The sequence below is a fragment of the Rhizophagus irregularis genome, chromosome 14 (genome assembly GCF_026210795.1).
Source record: "Rhizophagus irregularis chromosome 14, complete sequence".
NCBI classification, from domain to species: Eukaryota; Fungi; Glomeromycota; class Glomeromycetes; order Glomerales; family Glomeraceae; genus Rhizophagus; species Rhizophagus irregularis.
Window position 1 is genome coordinate 4,588,978 of NC_089442.1, and position 18,247 is coordinate 4,607,224.

The 18,247-nt window shown below is 27.0% G+C and overlaps 5 protein-coding genes across 5 annotated transcripts; 3 read left to right on the top strand and 2 right to left on the bottom strand.

Moving 5' to 3' along the window:
• Positions 1 to 589: 589 nt before the first annotated feature.
• On the top strand, positions 590 to 2,735 carry OCT59_006675 (uncharacterized protein; the record flags this gene model as incomplete). The annotated part of the gene is made up of 8 exons (XM_066141425.1): positions 590 to 1,042; positions 1,125 to 1,323; positions 1,693 to 1,950; positions 2,030 to 2,062; positions 2,136 to 2,183; positions 2,260 to 2,304; positions 2,377 to 2,439; positions 2,530 to 2,735. 8 exons carry the CDS (start codon positions 590 to 592, stop codon positions 2,562 to 2,564), a joined length of 1,134 nt encoding a protein of 377 aa, XP_065998212.1. The 3' UTR covers positions 2,565 to 2,735.
• A 2,236-nt stretch (positions 2,736 to 4,971) lies between these two features.
• OCT59_006676 (uncharacterized protein) lies at positions 4,972 to 5,998 on the bottom strand (the record flags this gene model as incomplete). The annotated part of the gene is made up of 6 exons (XM_066141426.1): positions 4,972 to 5,001; positions 5,084 to 5,133; positions 5,211 to 5,227; positions 5,277 to 5,464; positions 5,527 to 5,557; positions 5,970 to 5,998. The coding sequence occupies 6 exons, from the start codon at positions 5,996 to 5,998 to the stop codon at positions 4,972 to 4,974; spliced, it is 345 nt and encodes a 114-aa protein (XP_065998213.1).
• A 2,786-nt stretch (positions 5,999 to 8,784) lies between these two features.
• On the top strand, positions 8,785 to 10,596 carry OCT59_006677 (uncharacterized protein; the record flags this gene model as incomplete). Its single annotated transcript, XM_066141427.1, has 7 exons — positions 8,785 to 9,168; positions 9,236 to 9,631; positions 9,851 to 10,055; positions 10,182 to 10,241; positions 10,318 to 10,362; positions 10,429 to 10,488; positions 10,562 to 10,596. 7 exons carry the CDS (start codon positions 8,785 to 8,787, stop codon positions 10,594 to 10,596), a joined length of 1,185 nt encoding a protein of 394 aa, XP_065998214.1.
• Positions 10,597 to 12,643: 2,047 nt separating this feature from the next.
• Positions 12,644 to 14,378, top strand: OCT59_006678 (uncharacterized protein). Its single transcript, XM_025317585.2, has 2 exons — positions 12,644 to 13,178; positions 13,283 to 14,378. The coding sequence occupies exons 1-2, from the start codon at positions 12,815 to 12,817 to the stop codon at positions 14,308 to 14,310; spliced, it is 1,392 nt and encodes a 463-aa protein (XP_025177940.1). The 5' UTR covers positions 12,644 to 12,814; the 3' UTR covers positions 14,311 to 14,378.
• Positions 14,379 to 14,931: 553 nt separating this feature from the next.
• Positions 14,932 to 15,454, bottom strand: OCT59_006679 (uncharacterized protein; the record flags this gene model as incomplete). The annotated part of the gene is made up of 2 exons (XM_066141428.1): positions 14,932 to 15,093; positions 15,401 to 15,454. The coding sequence occupies 2 exons, from the start codon at positions 15,452 to 15,454 to the stop codon at positions 14,932 to 14,934; spliced, it is 216 nt and encodes a 71-aa protein (XP_065998215.1).
• Between the last annotated feature and the right edge of the window lie 2,793 nt (positions 15,455 to 18,247).

Genomic DNA, 18,247 nt, shown 5'->3' on the forward strand with positions numbered 1-18,247 from the left:
CTCAATGAATTAATCGAATATTCGATGATAGATCCGGTTTTTTAGGCGTTTTATAATATAGCTTAACGTTAATAGAAAAGTTCTGAACATTAATTTTCAAAGTTTCATCTCTAGATTCGTGATGTCGGATTTCTACAAAATAAAGACAGCGTTAACATTAAGAACGATTTTCATCCTATCAAGATTCTAGATATTTATTAATTGTTAAACTTGAGGAAAAGATCACGTAATAAAATAATAGAAGTTTAACGAAAAATTTTGTTATCAAGAAAATCGGTTTTGTTATTTTGGTCATAAAAACAATCAAATTTAACACAAAAAAAGAAATTTCTTTTTCTTCCGGAATTTAATTCCATGTCGTACGTATCACTGACAACAGATAATAAGAGATTCGAATTTTATTGGTACATATGTGCATCTAATGATTGCTTAAGGAAATTTTCTATCGGAAATTGCATATAATAGGGTACAGAATTTGATTTGAAAAAAAAACTTTAGATTTAATAAATTGATAAGAGATAAAGGTATTTAAATGGATTTATGGATTTACAATGCTCAATAATTTTTTAAATGAATTGTCGTAATAATAATGGAAAAATCAACAGATATTAGACATAAAATAGATTTTTTATTATTAAATGATACACAACTAACACAAAATAAATATGAAAAAAAGAAATGTAATGAATGTAATAAAGCAAGAACACTTTCACGCATAAATCATCAAATTTGTCATATTTGTTACATAGCAAAAAGAAGAATTATACCAAGTGGAAATAAAGTTATTGATGATTTTATCAGATATACTCAAACTAATTATGTTAAAGATAACGGGAAAATGATATTTGTTCCTTATGAAAAATTCGAAAATATAGAATTTATTGGTGAAGGAGGTTTTAGTAAAATTTATAAAGCTACTTGGATTGATTGTAAAATTTCTGATAAGGGCACTCTAGATTATTTCCTACATAATGAGTCTAAAACAGTTGCTCTCAAAAAGCTTAAAAACTCTAAAAACATTACTTCAAAAGAGTTAAATGAGGTAAATATTCCATATAAATTTTATTAATAAACTTTAAATATACTTTAGGTTAAATCATAAACAAATAAATTTTTTATTTCAGCTTAAGATGTTTTATCATTATTCTTTAAATGGAAATAATTTAATTTACGATAGTTATTCGGGTCTTGTTAACGTATATTATGGTATTACTCAAGATCCTATTACCCAAGATTTTATATTTATTATGCCATATTATAATTCGGATTTGACACATTATATAACTAAAGACTTTTATAATATTAGTTGGTATGATAAGATACGTACGTTGCATGATATTATAAAAGGACTTAATAAAATTCATGACGTAAATATTATACATCGAGATTTACATAGTGGAAATATTCTTTTAAATGGTCATAGAGCAAAAATATGTGATTTAGGAACATGTAAATCGACAACTGAATTAACAGATAATGAAGAAGAGATTTATGGCATAATTCCTTATGTTGCGCCAGAGGTTTTACAAGGAAAAAAATATACCAAAGCTTCAGATATATATAGTTTTGGAATGATCATGTGGGAGTTAATGGTAGGAAGAAGACCTTTTTGGGATAGAAATCATAACACAGAACTTATAATTGAAATATGTGATGGTTTACGTCCACCAATTATTACAAATGCACCTAAAGGTTATATTGATTTGATGAAAGAATGTTGGCATTCTGATCCTAAAAAAAGACCAACAGCAGTTGAAATATTAAAAAAAACTGAGGAAGTACTTGTTAATGAACAGGAATATAAGACTGAAATTATAGAATCATCAGATATTGGACCCGTAACAAGAAATAATCCTGATGCCATATTTAAGAGTAGATATTTAAGTGGTATGATAAAATCTGCAGCTTCTACAAGAAGTTTAAAAAGCCAATCTATTACTTCAAAACTTGGTAAATATTTTGTGATATTAATTGTAATTTTTTATAATATAATTTAATAATTTAATTTTCGGTCATAATTATTATTTAGACCAATTTGACAACTACCGGAGAAACTTTAATGGTAATAATTTTTTAATATTTGATATAATTTATTTAATTATATAATTCTTAACGAATTTTATAATTTTTTTAAGTCAAAAGAAAGTTTAACGATAACCAACTTGACAATAGTTTTGACAACGGTAAGATAATAAAATTTTATAATATATTAAATTTTAGAAACCAATTATTTATTTAAAATCTAAGATATCTATTTAGACAAAAATATTAAAAAGATTAAAATAATCAAAGATGAAAGTATTGGTAAATTCTTTTTCGTCGTTTGTATACATTTTTTATAAATTGATTAAATTTTGACTATTCTTTTTTATTTAGATTACATTACAAAAGAACTTGAATTTGATATCGTTACAAATTCTAACCAATCTAACGATGATGGTAAGTAAAAATTATAAATTTATAATAAATAACAACTAATATCAGATATGTACTTATAATCTAACATATTATACTTTTTCAATTATGTAGAATATATTACTATCGAAATTGATTTTGATATTTAAAGGTGCAAGTATGGACTATGAAAGATTGTTTCTGTCATTCACATGATACTGCTATAAAACCAACAATCAACCAATCAGAACGCAAATTTTAGTTATATTTTTTGCTTTCGATTCCCACTTCCTGGTTATTATAAGAAATTACAATAATAAAAATAGATGTCGAAAATTACTAAATAATATTTGGTATGCCTTATTTATAACGTACGGGAAAACTTTTCACTATTTATTTTTGAAAGATTTTGAGTAATTTCATATTTTCTTACGACATTAGATAGTTTAAGTCATAAATTTATTTTCAAAACACAATTTTCATACATATAATCTTTTATCGTACACTAATAACATATACTGTATGCGTTTTCAATGAATATTACTTGCGATATAAACCAATTAAAATTCGCATTATGTGTTTGAACTCTGAAATGATTAAAAAAAATTTCTTCTCGTCCAGACGAACAGGCTTCATACCTCAAAATTACTCTCGACGCACGCTGTTCTAGGCTCAAAAGATGGACAGTTCCGCTTATAGGTCTTATTGAAAACACACTTTCTGATCTGGTACTATTAACACATCTAACAATACCCCCCAGGTCAGGTTTGGTATGTCTTTACTTTCAGAGCTTTTCAGCAGAGGCTGTTCTATACAATGCAGCGTACCTCTAGAACCCGTAGTAGGAAGTGTTACTAAGATTTCATAATCGGTTTCATATTGAGTTGGATCACCTGTCCACTCACGTTTGAAAAATATAACATCATTATTTATCATCTGATGAAAGTCACGTGCGTTCCGTTCGGAACACTACCAATCTGTGGTTAATGTCCGCTATTTTGTTTATTATTATACAAAAACAAGCCCTATGTGGGCGCTTTATTAATAGAATATTAATTTTCCGAAGGTTAAGCTCATCATAGAAGAATTCGGCGGAATACAATTTAAGGTTCATACAAATTGAATGTTAAAAAAATAACTATCTAACGTTGAACTTTCAACTTTAGTGGTGAATCCCAGTCATTATCTTCATCTAAATAATAATCAGCCACTTTCTTTAGTAACGCTTGATATTTTTATTTATATCTAGAATAAATGACTACAAAGAATAAAGATCAATAGTTAGCAGAGTACACTAATACTAATACTTAACAGATAATAGGAAAATAATTACCTGATGATAACATCTTTGCCGCTACTTTCGTCAGTTTAGGCAATGCTGTTATTTCTTCCGGTATAACGAATTCCATGATTGAAAAAACTATTGGCCACATATTTGCTGGCCAATTATCTCAGTATTTGCTCCTATAATATGACAGGTCAAGGCTTTAGCAAATATAGCAAATAATAGCAAATAATAATAGATAAAAATTTTAGTTCACCATTAAATTGAACATAAAGAACAGTCATCGGCGATATCTTTCCTAAAAGTTTGTTTCTGATTGGTAAAAGATTCATTCAACATCCAACCAAATTTGTACGACAGATCGGATGATGGATGAGGCGAATGATAATAATTATAAGTAATATTTTATATATAACAGATAATGATAAAAAATAATTATATATTTATATTGATATTATTTGTATAATTATGAGTGGACACCATTAGTATACACATGAGAATGATGGCCTGATGTAATTTTGACAAATCATCTTCAATATGGGCGTTGTTGCTGTTTCTATGTAAATGAATTAAAACTGTCGACTGAAGGAAAGAATTCCATCGTATTTTTTTCTTCGTGTTCTTCGGTCAAGACATTTTTGGGCACAACTTTGCACTTCACCTCTTATGATGACTAAACTATTGGGAAAGGGTATCTTTTAAATTAACCATTAAATCAATTTTACGTTTGAAAAAAGAAAGGAAAGATGTAAGAAATATTATTGTAGAATGAATAAATCCATAAAGAAAATTAAGAAAATGAAGAAAATCAAAAAAAAAAGAATTGATAATAATTTATATTTAAAATATGAAACAAGCGAATAAGGAAGATACCAATCATTATCTTTCGTGAATTATTCTTTGATTACTTACTACATTAAATTTTTTCAAGGTTTTTGCAAACATCTTCAGATATGTCTTTCTTAGGTTTATATCTCTGTATTTTTTCTTTGAAGTACATCATTATCGATTCACCTAGATCTTCTAAAATAACACCATCATTAACAATCGAGTTGTGTTTTCGTTTTCAGTCTCGTTTTTGATATTTTTTTGTATAAATTCTGAAGGATTCAATATTGTCGATTATGGCATTGAACTTCCACGGTGCCTAATCCAAGTCCATTTCATAAATATCGACTAAGGTCTGAGGACGTTTAAAAATATTCTGCTTAAGCGATAGTGGCGTTGCAGGGACATTACCAGGTAATGGTGTTGTGAGAGAAGTACCAGATAGTGGTATAATTGTTCCCTCTTCATAATTTCCCACGATCAAAAGTTGCACTCTAAGAAATAATTAAATTAACTTTTGAAAAAAATGTTTGAAAAAAAGGTAAAGCTGTACAATAACTGTTTATTGTCTTTAACCTCATTTAAACTAGATACAACAACTGGAGTTGTATCTTCATTTAATTTGTCTGGATGATCACACAATACACGCATGTTAGTAAATGACTTGCTAATCAAAAAATAATTTAAAGTCTCATAATCTCACCTGTTCGGTTGGCGATACTGATGGTGATTATTCGTCACTATTCAAATTACGAGATGACTTTGTGACCTTTGTTTCGTCACAGGACGAAGACAGGCTATAAACATAATCAAGGTCATCAGGGTCATCGTCATTATTGTCATTAACGAATTCCAGATCAGAACAATCTTCTTCGGTTTCATATATCTCTTTTGGCATTTAATAATTTCATTATCTCCTTCATCACCGTGATCTTGATTAGTCCGGAGATCTGAGATCTAGATGTTGAGAAGAAAAAGTGAATTTACTACGCATGATGTGAAACACGACGGAAACCTACCTTACTTTCCGGTGCACTCGCTTGTTGGGATCTGGTGTGCGTAAATTAGGATTTGATTCATAAATTCTTTAGAATCTTTCATGTGGTCTTGGATGGTGGGAAAAAAAAAATTTAATACATAAAAACATTTATAATATAAACTTAACTTTTTACTTACGTGATTGCGCTTTATTTCATATTCCTTTACAAATGACCTTAATTTACCGGGTAAAAACACTCTTGCAACTTTTGCATCCCTAATGGAATCATCTATTACGTCGTTAATGTATCCTAATTAATTTGCAAATAAGTAAGTTCCCTATGTATATAAACAAGTTTTCTCCCTCTTTTGTTAAAAAGAAAATAGATATTAGTATTAGATCGAATTAATACTTTTTTAATTATCTTATGCATTTAGACGGATCATAACACAGCACGAAGCCTGACAACCAGTTAGGACGAACCCAGCTTGTTGCGTTATGACAACTAACATATAGTATATTCAAGGGCGCCGAGGGAAGACGAACTCCACTCTCACTCGCCAGAACGAATCCAGCTGGTTACTCGGGGATTGTCAATATGTCACGATGTGTCCTAAGACCGGAACATATTCTAGCTCTTGAACCCAGCTATTAATTGCAGTATTGCACATCTCATACACTTAACTTCCGAAGAGACATGATTCAGAAAAAATGGTCAACGCGTTCTTATTCCTTATCTTTCTCATACGTAAAATTTTCGGTTCTCTATACTGGAGAAACTTTAGTAATGACTAAGTCGTATTATTTTCGAAGAAATTTTTCACTTGTAACAGTATTGGCAATTTATCCATTATTGTCCTTTGGTGGTTTTTTCGGTTTCTTTCAGTATTTTTTGACTACTGTATCACTGTATCACTATAATCCAGATTTATTTATACACTGAACCACGTGATAAATGATGTCACCGATATTGTGATTTGATCACGTAAATCATACACGAGTAAAGCCCGAAAGCGAAACTTTAATTATTTCACTGCGCCTATTATACGCGTGATGATCAAGGATTTTCTCGGCGAAGATCAAAATGCCGATATATAACAAGAAGAGTAATGTGTCCAGTTTATTTTGGAACATCTATAGAGGCGGGAAAATCGATTAACATGACATGTTTAGAGAAACTAGCCGAGCAATAAACCAACTTACTTTATTATTACTTACGAGTTGTTAATATCAATGATTTTAATAATGGTAAGAGCTTGATTAGTTTGAATTTTTTTTGCTTTACTTGCAAGGAGTATAAAAAGGATTCACTAACAGAGACATCACCTTTTTATATAATTTCCAGTATCAATTTTGGAATACGCTTTTGGGCAACACGAAAATCGATCGATCACTTCATAAAAGAATTTAACGCTATCCGTATGTAAAGATCATCAAGGGTCCTTTTTTCAATTGAGAATATGCGAAAACAAATTATTTTGCGCAATTACTTATTCCCGTGATACGTGTGACGACTACCCTTCCCTTTCCTTCCTTTCCTTACTCTCTCGCTCTTTCCCCTTTTCCCTCTTTCGCTTTTTCTTCCCTTTCCCTCCCTGACCAATGTTGCTGCACCTCAACGTTGGTGACAAGTTTTTTAAAGACTTGGCTAAGTCAGCAACAAATATTAACGATTTGTCCACTTTTATTAAATATATATATAACTGTAAATTAAAATAAAATTTTTTTATTTAATTTCTAATTTATAATTAATATTTTGATTATTCAATTTAAAATTTTCGCAAATGTATTATTGTCAAATGAGACAAATGCATATTGTATACAAAAGTTAATTTCAACTTAGGTCATTTAAACTTTATTATAGCTTTTAACAATTGTAATAACTAGCTAAAACTAGAATAATACTGGCGCCGTATATAAAAGTAGTAGATATTTGAGTGGTTTAATAAAATCTCATATAAGTTATATGTTTTTTGATCATTATAATCATTTTTAAATTTAAATTTATTTTAAATCAATTAAATAGCTTTGAATGGTAAAATAAAATTTCATTGTGATAAAGAAATCACTATTTATTAATATAAAAATATTTTTTTAGGCAAAAATATTAAAGAATAAACTAAATGAAGACGAAAATGATGGTAAATTACAACTGTTTTTTTTATGCATATATTGGCTTCCTTTATAAATTGGTAAAATTTTATATACTGTATACATTTTTTTTTATTTAGATTACGTTAATAATAATGGTATGATACGTAGATATATAATAATTAACAATATTTAATACAATCTAATATTTTTTTTTACTTCTTTAACTTTATAGAATATAGTACTAGCGAAATTCATTTTGATATTTAAATGTCGTATTTATTACATAATTATAAAAGTTATTTTTCATTGGTATATTTATTGAATATTTATATGCAAGAAATTGACAAAATTAATATCGAATCAAAAAAATTTGCATTACGCGTTCGAAATAAAAAGTAATATCAAAACAAAAAAAGTTTTGTTCCATAATTTAATTCTATACTTTATCACAATGGGAAATTTAGATTTTCAAATGTTTGTGGCTGCAATTTAGAAATCTATCAAGGAAAGATCGATAATCTTAAGGAAATTTCGATCGGAAAGACGGAATAGAATCTTAATTTTTCCTCAAAATACCTAGAATATAAGAAAATCTTGGTAAAGTTTTTTCGTTCTTAACGTTAACGTCGTCTTATTTTATAGGCATTTGAATTATGAGTCTGGAGATAAAACTTTGGAAATTAATGTTCGAAACTTTTTCTATTACGTGAAACTATATTAAAAAACCGGTAACTTTATTATAATTATAACATATAATTATTTTAAAAAAAATACCTTAAAGAAACTATAGCAACTATCTTTCATATAATATGCAGCTTATAAAAAATCTTAATCCTGGTATAATTGAATTAAAGACTTGTATCCCATATTATTAAATCGATTATTTGATTAAATAAAGTGAATAAGGATTAATAAAACAATAAAGAATTTCAGAATTTAATTCTATGTTGTATCACCCGAAAGATAATAAGAAATACAAAGAAATTTAGGCTACTCAAATGGTGTAACTATAATCAGAAAATCTATCAAGAAGAGAGATTCGCATTCTATAGTGACATTTTATGATTACTTAAGGAAATTTCTATCGGAAATTGCATATAATAGAATAAGAATTTGATTGAAAAAAAACTCCGGGTTTAATAAATTGAAGGTATTTAAATGGACATTTACAACGCTCAAAATTTTTAAAAGAATTGACGTAATAATGGAAAAAAAATACGTGAAATGTAGAGAATGTAATAAAATAAGAACTTCTTCATATGAAAATCATCAAATTTGTCATATTTGTTACATAGCAAAAAGAAGAATTATACCAAGTGGAAATAAAGTTATTGATGATTTTATCATATATACTCAAACTAATAATGAACAAGATAATGGGAAAATGATATTTGTTCCTTATGAAAATTTCAATAATATTGAACATATCGGTGAAGGAGGTTTTAGTAAAATTTATAAAGCTACTTGGATTGATTGTAAAATTTCTGATGAGGGTACTTTAGATTATACCCTACTTAATAAGTCTAAAACAGTTGCTCTTAAAAAGCTTAATGATTCTAAAGATATTACTTCAAAAGAATTAAACGAGGTAAATATTTCCATATTAATTTTATTAAATTCAAGACATATAATTTCAACTAATAAATTTTATTCAGCTCAAGATGTTTTATCATTATTCTTTAAATGGAGATAATTTAATTTACGATAGTCATTCAAGTCATGTTAACGTATATTATGGCATTACTCAAGATCGTATTACTCAAGATCTTATTTTTATTATGCCATATTATAATTCGGATTTGACGCATTATATAATTAAAGATTTTTTTAACATTCATTGGAGTTTTAAGTTAACTATTTTAAAAAACATTATAGACGGACTTGCAGATATTCATGGTGTGAATATTATACATCGAGATTTACATAGTGGAAATATTCTTTTCAGTGATCTTAAGGCAAGACTATGTGATTTAGGAACAAGTAAATCAGCAACTGAATCAACAGATAATGAAGAAGAGATTTATGGCATAATTCCTTATGTTGCACCAGAGGTTTTACAAGGAAAAAAGTATACCAAAGCTTCAGATATATATAGTTTTGGAATGATTATGTGGGAGGTAATGGTAGGAAGAAGACCTTTTTGGGATAGAAATCATAATACAGAACTTATAATTGAAATATGTGATGGTTTACGTCCACCAATTATTACAAATGCACCCGGAGGTTATATTGATTTAATGAAAAAATGCTGGCATTCTGATCCAGTAAAGAGACCAATAGCAGATGAAATATTAAAAGAAATTACGGAAATATATCATTATGGTCATAAACCTATAATTATAAAATCATCAGATATTGGGCCTGTGACAACAAATAATCCTAAAGCCATATATAAGAGTAGATATTTAAGTGACATGATAAAATCTGCAGCTTCTACAATAAGTTTAAGAATCCAATCCGTTACTTCAGAACTTGGTAAATAACTTGAAATTTTAATTGTACATTTTTCATAATTTTTAACTTAGTTCAAATTATTTAATGGTAATAATTTTTATGTTTGGTATAATTTATTTGATTATATAATTCTTAACGAACCTTAAGTCAAAAGAAAGTTTAATGATAACCAACTTGATAATAGTATTGATAATAGGTTTGATAATGGTATGATAATAAATTTTATATATTGTATATTGAATTTTAGAAACCAATTATTTATTAATCAAAGATATCTATTTAGGCAAAAATATTAAAAGGATTAAAATAATCAAAGATGAAAGTATTGGTAATTACTTTTTTATTATGCATGCATTTTTTATAAAATGATTAAATTTTGATTCTTCTTATTTAGATTACATCACAACAGAACTTGAATTTGATATCGATACAAAATCTGACCAATCTAACGATGGTAAGTAAAAATTATAAATAACAACCAATATATAATTTATAATCTAACATATTTTACATTTTCAACTTTATAGAATATATTACTAACGAAATCGATTTTGATATTTAATACTTTTTGAAGGAAAGATTATTATTCCTTATTTAGATATTAATTTTTACACCAGTAATGAAAAACGAGAATAATTAGAAAACGAACAAATAATTATTTTTCCGAACATAATATTTGAATACATTGCAGTAAATATTTATAATTTTAAAGTATTATTTTATTGGTTCGATAAACCACGTGTTTGACAATGATGTCAAAACCAGGTGAACGATTAATAGGCGTAAATAGGTTACACGGCAAAGTTTGCTACGCAAATTTTGCCGAGCAATATTGAAAATAATTTCAAATAATCTTATATGTGATGAAACCTATATATATATATATATATAAACGAGGAATAAATAATTCATTTAAATTTGTTTAATTTTCGTTTTGTAATAATTTTTTTCGTAAATCCGGAATAATCTGAATCTGATAAATCGAATATTCTCATATTTCAATCTTTGTTTTAGTAATTACCTACATTTAAAGAAACTAAATATATTTAAAGTATTTTAAACGGATGTAATCAATCTATTACGTTATTTCGCATAATGATATACCAAAGTTCAATTTCAGGCAGTTCTTTCAAAAATTAGTCTTTGTTCGAACAATTTGGATAATTTACGGTATATGATATTCTAAATATGATCACAATATCACAGGATAATGAATTTCTTAATTAATATATCATATATTACTAAAAAAAAGAAACTATCAATTAAATTAGCTAGAACAAAGTAAAACTTGCATTGTCACCATAATTACAAAATTAATTAATTTAATTATGAATTACAGTAATTACAGTAATTACAGTAATTATAGTAATTATAGTAATTATAGTAATTATAGTAATTATAGTAATTATAGTAATTATAGTAATTATAGTAATTACATTATGGAATTTCCCCGAGTTAGAACAAAGTTTCATATTATATTTATGCAATTTATTCCAAAACTTACCAATTTACCAATAGAGACATTTAACTGATATTGTTTACGTTTCGGATAAATTATAAAAAAATTCCGAGTCCTTTTAATGAATATTTACCGAGCTGAAAATACTGGTTCCAAATTATGTTTAAATAAACCGGTTAAATATATTTTATTTAAAGTAAGTTTACAAAAAAAAAATAATTTGTAAATATTTATTATTTTCGAGATACGATAAATAAGCAAAAATTATTAGTGTTCACGATGTAAATTATATGCCATGTGAGTGGGTCACGAGAGTTAATTTTTTTGACAAATTAATGCATTGTTAGGTCATTTCTAAATATTAATTGTTTTGTGTCACTTTTATAAGTTAATTGGATTTTCCGTTATTCACTAAATTAATTCCTCGTGTAACGTTAAACATATAATTAATTTAAATTAAATATTTCATAAGAAAATATTCTTTTTTTAAAAAAATATTGTTTCGAATAATTATACAAAGATATCAATTCACACTATAAACAGTTTATAAACAGTGTATTAATATTTGCCTGAAATTGATATTATAAACAAGGAGTTCTAATAATATAAGAAATATACGTATCGTTGTTTCTATGATATAACATTTCTCCGGATTTCTTTTTTTAAAAATTTAATTTTTTTGGGCATAATTATTAAAAAAATTATTTAATATAAAATAAACTTTTAATATAAAATTATTTTTGAGATCATCATCAATAGAAGATCGTCATTTCCAATAAAAAAATCCGATCATCAGTTGATTTATTTTTTTTACCATAAAAAGGATTATCTTTATTAAACATAAAGACGCCTATTAGCCTATTTGTCATAAAATTGTAATTATGCAGTTTGTAGTAACAAAAATAATAAGCCCAACTTTATCTTAGAAATTACATCATTTTTAGGTTTACAAAATCAAAAACCAAACATACGCACATTTCCGATGACCCTATTACAATTAAAAATCCCGATTACTAAAAATTTACCGATTAGTTATAAATATAAATAAATTATTTGATGTTTTTTTTATGATTATTTAGAATTGTGAGACAATATATATATATATAAAACGTTTTATTATACAAGACACAAGACATTTTGTTTTTTTTTTGATCCTTTACTTTCCTATCTCCTAACTAGCAAAATATTTGCAAAATAAAAAAATATATAGATATATATAGATAATATTTATTTTATTTATTTTTCATTTTTTTCATTTCAAAATAAAAAAAAATAGATTTTTTTTTCTTTCTCAAATTTTTTCATATTCATAAAAAAAAAAATGGCATCCTCCTCATCATCCTCCTCAATATCCACCTCAATATCCACCTCAATATTATCCTCCTCAATATTATCCTCAACGGAAAGTTCCTTACCTCATAAACACCATCATACTCACGATAATGAAAAAGCAAAATATTATTTATCAAAATTTCGAAATATAATTTTACAATCTTCTTCAAATTTACAAATCAGATTAATAGAACCTATATTATATTTTCAAGGAAATCCAGAAGAATCTTTGGGTTGTTTTATGAGAGGTGAATTAATAATGAATTTATCTAAACCAACTAAAATTAAACGAATTGAAATGAAATTTATTGGACGAATGAAAACTTATTGGCCTCAATGTAAATCTTACTATGGTAATTATCAATAATTATAATTATGTATTATAAAATCCCTTTAATAATAAAATTTCTCTAATATCTTTCCTTTAACATAAAATTATTTCTCTTTCCATTTAAAGGTTCTCATAAAAATCGTAATGAACTTTGTGAAGAATGTGAATTAATAAACCATAATTGGACTTTTCTTCCCTCACCAACTGCAAATTCTCTATTACACCCCTCTTCTTCATTACAAGATAATAATTATCTATTACCAGCAGGAATTTATACTTACCCTTTTGAATTGTTTCTTCCTGGTACTTTACCTGAAACTATTCAAGCTCAACTTGGTAATGTTAGTTATAAACTTCAAGCTACAGTTATCAAAGCGAAACTTTCTCCTAATCTACATACGTCTCATCATGTGACAATCATTCGTGATTTATCCGAAGAATCAAATTCTCAAGGAATTGCAATTTCAAGAGATTGGCTTGGTTTAATAAATTTTGAAATTACAATACCTAATAAAGCTTATTCAATAGGAGATTCTATTAATATTGATTTTAAAACAATTCCACAAGTTAAAAGAGTACAAGTCATTGGATTACGAATAGAATTAAACGAACAATCTATTTATAGATCACGTGGTCAAAAAAATATTGAATCAAAAATCCTTTCAGTTTATCGTATAAATAATAATAATAATAATTCAAATTCTGATAAAGATAATAATGAAATTATATTAGATGATATTTTTTATCATAAAAATTTCATTTTTCCTTTACCTAAATGTTCAAATTATATACATATTTCTTGTACTTGGCCATCAATAACTATATCACATAGTTTAAAATTTCATATAAATGTTAAAGTACCTATAAAATCAAAAATGACTGGAAATTTTACCAACAAATTTAAGAAAGAAGTTATTGAAATTGATGTACCAATCACTCTTTTATCTTGTAGATGCGCTGATAATTTACCTCAATATGATGAAAGTTGGTCTAATCTTAATCAAGATTATTCTCATAATTTAAATGATTTACCTCCCGCTTATGAAACTTCAATCGCTGATAAAAGGCGAACAACTAATCTTAGTGTTATTAATGAAAGTATTATTAATACCTCAATCAATAATAGTATTCAACGTCATTCTTTTCATCAATAAAAAAAATTGTATATAAATTATTATTTTTTATTTTAAAAAAATTAAATAAATTTGTTTTTTGTGAAAGTAAAAGAAATAAAAGATGTAAATAATAAAAGAGAAAAGTGCACCCAATACATTAAAAGAACAAAGAGATAACGAAGTGCTTCACTTTAAGGTAAGGTAAAAGTAAAGTAAAGAAATATGTAAATAATAAAAGAGAAAAGTGCACCCAATAAATTAAAAGAACAAAGAGATAACGAAGTGCTTCACTTTAAGGTAAGGTAAAAGTAAAGTAAAGAAATATGTAAATAATAAAAGAGAAAAGTGCACCAATAAATTAAAAGAACAAAGAGATAACGAAGCGCTTCACTTTAAGGTAAAAGTAAAGAAATATGTAAATAATAAAAGAGAAAAGTGCACCCAATAAATTAAAAGAACAAAGAGATAACGAAGCGCTTCACTTTAAAGTAAGCAATTGATTATGAGAATTAAAAGGCTGTAATAAATTATGAGGAAATAAAAGGTATTGAAGTGCCATATTAGAAGTCCAATAAAAATATAAATAAACTTCTAAAGGAAATTTCCCACATCAACACTCCAAAGCTTTAACCCTTCAGAAATGTTGATGTGAGACATAACCTATATTTCAACCCCGCCCAAATTTCCCACATAATCATTCCAATACTTAAAATTCAACTCCACCTTAATTTCCCACATAATCATTCCAATCAATAAAAACTTCAACTTCCTCCTAATTTCCCACATAATCATTCCAATCTTTGGATTAAACAATATCTGAATCTAAAAGAAAAATTTCATGTTAATAAATATGGAATAACATTTTTTTCTTTTCCTTTAGCGTCTAATCTAATAGAAATCACATAGGTATGTTAGCATTACTTGTATCCTAAAAGATTTGAACATGTTACTGGAACATATTTTCGATCTTTTAATCCAAGTTTGGAGAAGTTGTCATATCAGATACAAGAATTTTCACACATATCATAAAAGACTAGTACTAATCTCATTTTATTTTTTAGGTATTTTTATAAACTCATACTCTTAGACTATCGGTAATAAATTAATAAATTATAAAGCGTTTACTTACTGATCTATGGCAGCTCGCCGATAATATTCTAACCATTTTAAAATCTATTTGCATAATTTAGGAAAGAAACTAATTTTGTTAATAAAATTTTAAGTTACTTTAATGTTAGGTATTTAATAAGCGTGAATGTAAATGCGATAGAATATTTTTTAATGTTGGTCCAATATAAATTTTTTTAAGGATGTGTATAGTGTTAAGAGTTAGGAGAGTGAGGAAATTTTTTGAAATAGTTTAAAAAAAAAAAAATCTTTTTTTATATGCAACTAATTCCGAAAGGTTCCAAAAAAAGATGAATAAAAAACGTGTGACAAATCTTTGTTATACAGACATCACGTGTGTCACGTGTGTCACATGTGTAAATGTGTAATACTTTTTGGGGAATCTTAACCTGTTCCTAGGGGTATACGTTACTTATCCTGTTCCCCCTTACGTCACACACTGATTTTATTTGTTTATCGTTTACGCTTCAATAGGGATGTTAACGGTTCGGTCCATCCGGTTTTCGGTCCAAAAACTGGTGGTTTGAGTACAAAACCGAACCGTTATAGGTTTAGAACCAGAGTTTGAACCGAAGTTTGGACTGAAGTTTAGACCGAAGTTTAGACCGGATATTTATAGTATTTTATACAAAATTGTGTAATGCAGATCATGAATTTAAATATATCGTATATCGTCAAAAAATTTTTTATTATAAGAAAAAAAATTACCAACAAAATTTCACATAATGTAAAAAAAAGGAAAAAAAAAGACATATTGCAAGTATTGATTCAATTTTCCATTCTTTCTTTTTCTGATATCCAATTTTTCATGCATATAATTGCCCTTGCCGTTTCAGGATCTAACCTATTTCTAGTTTTTGAAATAGTTAATCCCGAAATTGAAAATGCCCTTTCTGATGGAACCGACGTTGCTTGGATTGTTAAATAATCCTTAGCTATTTGAGATAGTACTGGGTAATCCTTTTCATAAGTTTTCCACCAAATTAAAGAACCTGTATTACTATCTACTGGAGAATTTAAGTATCGATCTAATTCATCATGCGATACTTCTTGACGAATATTATTTGGATTAAGTAAATTAAGAAAATAATCACGAGATGATCGTGCTGGTGCTGATGGTATGGTTTGATTATTTAAGGGTAAATATGACAAATATAATTCTTGTAATTTACTAATAATTTCAGTTATATCATTATGACTAAATAATGTGGTTTTGTAGCGTGGATCTAATATTGAAGAAGTAATGGAAGATTGATTCAAATATTTGTCCCAATAGGCTTTCAATTTATTACAAATTGCTGATGCTATTGCCTTTTGTGTATGGTGATTTCCTCTTTGATAATGATCCAATTTTTTAAACATTCCATTAAAAACCAATCTTATATCACCTTGTGTAGGATTTTTTGATGATGATAATAAATTGGTTGCTTCATACATAGGTTCTAATACCTTTGCTAATTCCTGTAAAAAAAAATAATAATTAATAAATATATAATTATAAAATAAAATAAATAATAATTTATAAAATAAAAAATACCTTAATATGTCGCCATTCAGATATTGTTGGAAATAAATCTCCAAGTTCTTCAACATTTGTTGTTGCAAGTAATTCTGAAACACCCTGCATTAAGATTTGTCTATTAATCATAAAATATGTGGAATTCCAGCGAATGTCTATATCTAAAATTGGTTTAAGAAATTTAACTTTTTTAAGGGTACAAATTTCTGATAATTTATCCAAAAATAATGGTGAATTCTTGATTTTAACAACAAATTGACGAAGTTTTTTGATTTCATTTCCAACATGACTCATTCCTGCTTTTACTGCTAAATTTATAATATGTGCAGCACATCTGTAATGAGTAAAAGCCATATTATTAAACTCCTGATCTAATTCAGTTGCTAGTTGATTACCACATGCTATCATGTTGCTTCCATTGTCTGTAGTTAATGCAAGAATATTATTACTGATACTAAACTCTTCAAGAATTTGTAAAAGCTTGCTAGTAATTAACCCAGCTGTATGAGAACCATTTACAGGAATTAAATCAAGTAAGAGATTTTTTAATTCCCAATTGTTGTTAATATAATGCATTGTTACTCCAAGATAACAATCTTTTGAGATTTCTGAAGTCCAAATATCAGTAGTAAGAGAGATTTTTGAGTTAATTTGTGAGACTTCATTAATTAACACATTTTTTCTCATTTTATAATTTTCTATGAATTTTTCCTTTAAGGTTTGTCTGCAAGGTAAAATATAGTGGGGATTCAATTTATTAATTAATAATTTGAATTCAGGATTTTCAACAATGGTAAAAGGTTGCAAATCAGTTGCAACAAAATCAACCAAAGAATCTGTGATAGGTTTAGATTTTGATGGAGAGTAAGGTTTAAAACGTAAAGTAGTTTGGCGGGTTTCAGGTTTTTTATAATGTGATGGATGTTTTTTAGTTAAATGACGTCGAAGTGTAGATGTTGGATTACCAGGTGAATAAAGTTTTGCACACAAAATACACTTATAGTTTGTAATTAACCAACTTTCCTCATCTTGAATTTTTTGAAAAAACTCCCAAACATCTGCTGACAATTTCTTATTTATAATTCTTTCATCATCAGATGCTAAGGAATCATCTGATAAATTATTATCGTCATTTTCAAAAACTCCCGACATAGTTGTAATAATGCAAGGTGATATAAAAAAATGTAAGAATGTAAAATCCGTTATTCTTTTATTGTAAAAAGTTACGCGTGCAGATACACGTAACCGTTAATTGAACCGATCTAAAACCGGTTCACTAAACCGGTTTCTATCGGTTCGGTCTCGGTTTGGTTTGACGTTTGAACTGAA

Bases quoted from the DNA above. Each gene is read 5' to 3' on its own strand.
- OCT59_006678 (XM_025317585.2), top strand. From the start codon at position 12,815: ATGGCATCCTCCTCATCATCCTCCTCAATATCCACCTCAATATCCACC. The intron at 13,179-13,282 runs GTAATTATCAAT...TTCCATTTAAAG, and splicing joins TCAATGTAAATCTTACTATG to GTTCTCATAAAAATCGTAAT.